Genomic DNA, 6,895 nt, shown 5'->3' with positions numbered 1-6,895 from the left:
CATCATATTTTTTTGGTGACAGTATATAGAAGATATCTTGGCTGAAGGAAGCAATAGTTGTGACAATCCATGGGTAAAAAGGTTTTTAATCTTATAATTTACTCTTTCATAATATGCTAAATTATAGGGGCGGTCGATAATCTTCTCATAAAAAGTGTTGAAACCATTACAAAAAAATATTTTTTCAAGAAAAAATGTCACAGTTTTGTGTGCAATTCAGTTAAATTATAGCTATACATTAACCCACACTTATTTTACCTCCGACCCACAAATGACGTCATATGTTTAAAGCATATTCTTTAACCGAATCGCACGCCAAAAGGCGACATTTTATCTAAAAATCCTTTTTTCTTTGTGTTCCAAAACTAAATTTTGAGAAGATGCGGATGTTTAAATTGTTGCTGCATTCGTCTATTATTAACATAATTAACATAATTAACATAATTAGATAATTAGATAATTAGAGAAGAATATTTTGTGGTTATCATATATGTTGCCGGCATTAACAACTCTCCACAGTGGGTAAAATGGTTCCAAAGAAGGAACGTAATCATGTAATCATGGAAATACAAATATTTTCTTTCTTTAAGTTCATTCTGCATTTTTATATGAACGTTGCGGTTTTGAGCTTCTTCAAAGTTCAATCCCAGTTGTTAGAAGATTTGAAGTTTAAAAAATTAGTTTTTCTGACTGAAATAAATTCTTTAATTGGCTATATTTAATGATTTGTCATAGTTAAAAGTTAAGTGTCTATTTGGAGGAAACTTTAAAAAAAAGTCTCAGAAATTTCTGCACAGTCGTTTCTGAAGTCTCATTCTTTGTGGGTAACCCTGCAGTATGTTAACATATACTGGTAACCATGAATGTTAACAGATACTGGTAACCCTGTATGTTAACAGATACTGGTAACCCTGTATGTTAACAGATACTGGTAACCCTGTATGTTAACAGATACTGGTAACCCTGTATGTTAACAGATACTGGTAACCCTGTATGTTAACAGATACTGGTAACCCTGTATGTTAACAGATACCGGTAACCCTGTATGTTAACAGATACTGGTAACCCTGTATGTTAACAGATACTGGTAACCCTGTATGTTAACAGATACAGACGTACTGTGGACAAAGCAGCAATCTCTAATCTCTACTCAAAATGTTTCCTCATGTCAGCCTCAGTTCTAAAAATATACTATAAATCTTTAATAACAATTTTTTTCGCCATGACAAAATTGGAAGTTAGACTGAACCCAGAAAGGTGCGCTTTGCATATTTTGAACTCATGAAAATCGGGGTTGCTAAAAAGTAAAGTTAATCGGATTAAATGAAGTTGAGCTTGGTGCATGCTAGACCCAGGCTAGGTCTAGAGATGGTTCAACCACGTACCTTGAATCAATGATTCAGGTTTTGTCTCTAGGTAGTTCAGTTTCCGAATTTAATGAATTTGAGCCGCGTCTTAAATCCGCCAAAAACCGGTTTCAATTCAGCGCCGGCTTAAATCTTGAAACATTAAATACAATTTTAAGTGAAATCAACCATATTTGAGCGGCGGCTTAAATTTAAGCCGCCGCTCAAATTCTTTAAATTCGGCCTCTGGTCCTGGAACGCCCAAGTCAACTGTGTTTGCACATAATTGATTTCCCAAGAGCTCAGTGAATTTAATAAAAAATATATCATATATTAGGTTACAAAATATATTATATATTAGGTTACAAAAGCTTGCCTTTGACATAAAACTAAAACTGCAATAAAAAAGAAGAAAAAATTAAATATAATAATTATTAAAAGTTATCCTAACCTGCCCTTGGTTTCTGGTATAAATATTAATGTAAATATTCCTCCCAGAATACAGACACCGCTAAATCAAATAAACATGTTCACATTTTTTAAAAAAAAATTTAATTTTCTAATTAAAAACAATTATGTAATTTCAATATAAAATAATAGCTCTCGTAAGTCTGGCTTTATGCTATAAAAACTTTAAAATCACACGGACAGCTTGCACACAAGTTTTTGAATTTTTTGTAAAGTATTTTTTTCCTAAATGGAAACTTTCTCAATACTAAAGATAATGATTACTTACCCGTACAAAAAATAACAACTTGAGGAGCCGATTGCCTAAATAATTTGAATTTACATAAAAGTAGAAATACTGATTAATTACGTCATTATTACGTATACAATGATTTCAAAACTAAAAAAAAATGATAAAATTTTCCAGGATTATGTAATTTGTAATGTTTATCTTTAAAAATGTGCCTTCACATCCATATAGATAGATAAGAATACTAGTCATATGACAGGCTAGGCGTAAACGGCTAAAATCACAGTTTAAAAGTCGCAATTCTTTGAATTATTAAGGTTTAGATAATCATGGGACAGAACTAAATCCAATGAAGTACGAGGATATGGCCGGTCCGGTACGAATTTAGCAGAGCATTTCCAACCCCTGACAGTTTCAAATATTAAAATCCTTCTTGAAAAAAGAAAGAGTGACCGATCATCATTCCTGTTTATGCATGGTTATCACTGGATATAATTTGATCACCTCCTCTAATATGCTACCAAAGTAGACTACTATATAAGAACAGGACCAGTTAAAACAGGTGCAAACAGAAGCTGCTTTACCCTAAATTTTAAACAGAATTAATCGGTATTGATCTTGTATTTAACCAAAACAGTAATACTAAAAAACTATTCCTGGTCACTTTTAACTCATATAGTTTTTTTCCCTACCGTATTTTCTACAATGGATTTTTTGGGAAATATTAATTAATATTAGCGAAAATATTATATGAATTAACTGTTGTAGATAAAGCTAAACAAAATTGAAAAGTAATTGAATTGACTCAATTCCTTTGTTGCTTGCACGAGCATTATTAAAACCAAAGCGTGATTTTCCTAAAGCTGAGACCTTTGACACACACACTAATCAAATGAATCTAGTTATTGAAGATTTCTGCCTCATTACTGAGTTTTTTAAAATTAAATTGAATTAAATTGAAATAACGTGTTATTCATACTAAAAAAATGTTGGTTTATTTTTTCTTAATATCTTAACTTTATTATTTTACATGTTTGTTTTAATTTCTTTAGTCACACTTTTAATATAAAACTAGAATTAATGTTGTTTATAATTCAGATACTAAAATAAAAAATTTATTCTGTAAAACAAATATACTTTTATTAAAAACTAATATTTTTCAATCATTTCACTAATTATAACTAATACAAAAAGAGGTATTCAAGAAGTCGTAAAGAAGACATTTTTTATATAAACATATAGAATGATGTAACACTATAGGGTGTTTCTTATATAATTTCTACAATTAGGTTTGCTCACTGCATTTTCCATCTTTATCCCAAATATACTTGATAATCCAGTCGAATATGGTGGATACTCTGGTATGGATTGTATGCTGGACGGGTTTAGTGTAGTGATCCTGCTGGTCAGGACGGAATACTCCACAGTACTCCTCAAACCTGGAAACTACTCCGGTTAGGATTGCAAGCTTATGTGGTCTAGCTGTTGTTTCATCTCTAAACCTCATAAACTTCCAGACAGATCCTCCGGCGTCTCCAAAGCATGCATCTCCTATTGCTGATGAGTGCTGGATATTCTGGTACTTAGCTCCAGGACGGAGAATAGTTCCATTTCCGTTCCAGTCCAGATCCTTCCTCGTGGATCTCAGTTGGTTCCGGTGAAAGAAAAATGCCGGAGTATCCGCTATATCGTCGTAAAGCCACATCTGGCCGAATGAGGAGACTATGGGAGCTCCAGTGCAGAACTCATGCGGAGTAAATATATTCTTGCTGCAGTTCTCATAAACAAACGCATCCACAACAGCTTCATGAGCTGTATTATGCCACTCAGGTTGCACGTTTGGTTCATCACACTCTGGTTGACACCAACCCCAGTTCTTGTCGGAGTCGGGTACACAATCAGAGGTAAATCCCTCCTTGCAAGCTTCACACCAACCGTGTCGGAACGGAAAGTCCCAAAGAGCGCGAGCATTCTTCAATCCGTTCTCATACTTATGCGGGTAGCAGGTTATATTCTGATCGTCTGATGTCCGATAAATCTGAATCCAGCCGAGAAAATGCTGGCTTGGGTCGATTATCTGTCCCTGAGTGTTCATCTTGTTGGCGTTTTCTTCGTGCAAACTCAGAGCTTCATCCAATTTCTCTTTGATAAACTTTTCACAAAGAGGATCCGCCATAGAAGGATTTGAAAATTTCCCTGTTTTTACTTCACCTTGAAACCTGACCTCAAGATCTGAACTGACCACCTTGTGACACTTTCCGCTACAAAACTCATGAACACTGTCTGGAGGTCCGTAGCTGTTGGTCAGACATTGATATCTAACATGATGTGTGTCTATATCCTGTCTAGCTGTGGACCCGTATGCCGTGATGAATGAGTTTCTTCCCATTATATGATCTTGGTCTCCGCTTGATAATTCTGCGGGATGGCAGAACAACCAACCTTTCTCAATATCTATAGAAGGAAGGGGAAAGCTCTCTTTTGCATTAGAGTTTATAAAACAGTCCATATCCTCTACAGGTTCTCCTACCAGATCTCCAACCTTGAATCCTTGTTTAGGAGGTAGACAGATAGGTTGAATCTCAATATCTCCTTGTTCCTGATCAAACACAGGAGCAGGACTAGGAGCTCCGGGTCCAAATACCGCCTCCTTGGTCTTAATAAGAGCTACATCTGTGTGTCCTACCACAGTATCTCCAATACTTTGGTAATAATCTGGATGGATTACCAACTCTTGAATTCTATGCACTGTTTTGTTATTCACTTTGTAGGTTCCAACTTCTATCTCAACTTTAGCTGCTCTTTCAAATCCTTTATCTCCTACCTTAAATTGTTTATTAAAGGAATGTCCTGAATCGTCACAAGGAACTATAGTTCCACAGAAACAATGGGCAGCGGATATAATCCATCTGCGGTTCAGTAGAGATCCTGTGCATTCAATCTTCTTTAAACTATCCTTAACAATCCGCAGGTGAACCAACCAGGGTCTCTTGAGTTTAGCTTGAGTATCCTGAGATAGTATTCGGTTCAGCTGTTCTGACTCATCAATTCTCTCCACGAAGTTTCCGCACTGACAGTCTCCAACTGGAGGTTTAGGAGGTAAAGTTGTTCCAGGTGTAGTTGTGGTTGTTGTAATCGGGGATGTTGATGTTGAAGAAGATGGTGATGGAGATGAAGGACTAGCAGGTAGAGGTATGGGTAGACTGACTTGATCTCCAGTATCTTGCTGGTTTGAACCTTTCCCACAGCACCAGGTTCCATTCCTCACAGTTATAGTAGTGTAGTGGCACCCTGAGACAGGGACCAGTATCCTGGAGCACAGGAGATAAACCAACCCAAGGTAGACTCGGGGGTCAACCATTGCAGCCTGAGCTGGGACACCCAGTAGCGCTGCTCTATAAGTACGCTATTATCTGTATAAAGTAAGATAAAGTATTGAACACAAACCTAAACTAGGTCTCTGAAGTATCTATAGGCAGTAAGGTTGGAAGAGTGAGCCAAATTCATGAAATATGATCATAGGCTTTTAAACCTACACTCATCTACAATCATTTTCCTTCGGTTTCAACTCAGATAAACTTTATGTAAAGAACAATTTTATCTGTCCTACACTTAATCTTAATGGATTGAACAAAACTACCTCATTATTTTTTTAACTAGTTTTCCACACTTTTGATAATTATTTTTTTCATCCTTATATCAAAATATATTATGGTGTAAGTAAGTAAAATTACGATGGTGTAAGTCCAAGTTCTATCGTCATTAGATGAAAGATTAGAAACGAGACGAATAATGACGACGTTTTTAATTATCATTTTTTGCATAGTGATACCAGAGGTCGAAATTTTGAATTCTTTATATGTTTTAAACACTATTCCGAACCTTCGAAGTATATCTTGGATTTGGTTAATACATTCTGATCGGAAATCGTTAAATATTTAACTTAATCCAAAGCTATTTTTCTCGGTTTAAGCATTTCATCAACTTTAAAGTTTCCACGATGAATTTGAGTTCAGTCGCTTTAGATTAATATAAAAGTTTCGATTTCAGGTCAAATTGTAACATTGATTTTTAAAATTTTAATGGATTTTTTAATTTATTAAATTAATTTGATTTATATTACCCTAGCTTCTGGGGGGAAAAGCTCAACGTTCAGAACCCATGGCAGAGGTCCCAAACCTAAGTAATGTTTCATATTTATATTATTATTATTTATGTTATTTCATTAATTTTTTTTCCTTTTTCTGGGATCTAAACGTATAGTATATTTAAACATGCATTTTTAAGTTCCAAGGAAAATTTCGCTTATTTCCTGTTTTTTTGGCGGATTTCCAATTTTAAAACAAAATTATTTTGAGGCAATATTTTTTTAATTCTGACCGACCACAAAAAATTGGACCTGAAAGGTTCAGTCAGTTTTACGTTTATTGGATACAAACCAATAATAAACATGCAAGCCAAATATATGTTTAGATAAAGTTACGAAAGTATACAACTAATGACTGAGGGAGGGGGGGCCATGCGGCCATGAACCCCGCAATTGCCTGTTCGAACACAGGTAGTTTGCAGAACCCTGTTCGACCCCCGCAGAAGCCTGTTCCAACCCCGCGAAAGCCTGTTCCAACCCCGCCAAAGACTGCTCTTGTTCAAACTTTTTTTTTAAATTGCATAGATCTAATAAACACTAAATAAAATTAAAAAAATCTCGACGTCCGGGAGCAGAAGAGATATTTAATAATCATTGGAATTTATTAGAATTCATCTAGAGATAGTCAATTTCGAGAATTTTGTCTTGGCGCTGGAGTTACACAAAGTGCCAAGGAATAATCGGCTCCCCCCCCCCCCCTATATA

The 6,895-nt window shown here is 35.2% G+C and overlaps 1 protein-coding gene across 2 annotated transcripts in view; it reads right to left on the bottom strand.

Moving 5' to 3' along the window:
• Nucleotides 1-1,035: 1,035 nt before the first annotated feature.
• LOC111707524 (facilitated trehalose transporter Tret1) overlaps nt 1,036-6,895 on the bottom strand; it is a 23,578-nt gene continuing 17,718 nt past the window's right edge. For both annotated transcript variants that reach the window (XM_023480637.1, XM_023480636.1), the window contains exons 14-18: nt 6,167-6,222; nt 2,548-2,628; nt 2,083-2,117; nt 1,798-1,857; nt 1,036-1,180 (exon numbers count right to left, since the gene is read on the bottom strand). In XM_023480637.1, coding sequence (XP_023336405.1) covers nt 1,147-1,180; nt 1,798-1,857; nt 2,083-2,117; nt 2,548-2,628; nt 6,167-6,222 — 266 coding nt within the window. In that variant the 3' untranslated portion in view covers nt 1,036-1,146. The remainder of the gene's footprint in view (nt 1,181-1,797; nt 1,858-2,082; nt 2,118-2,547; nt 2,629-6,166; nt 6,223-6,895) is intronic.

This window comes from Eurytemora carolleeae, unplaced genomic scaffold, assembly GCF_000591075.1.
Source record: "Eurytemora carolleeae unplaced genomic scaffold, Eaff_2.0 scaffold776, whole genome shotgun sequence".
In the NCBI taxonomy this organism is placed as follows: Eukaryota; Metazoa; Arthropoda; class Copepoda; order Calanoida; family Temoridae; genus Eurytemora; species Eurytemora carolleeae.
This window is presented reverse-complemented; position numbering and strand designations above follow the sequence as displayed.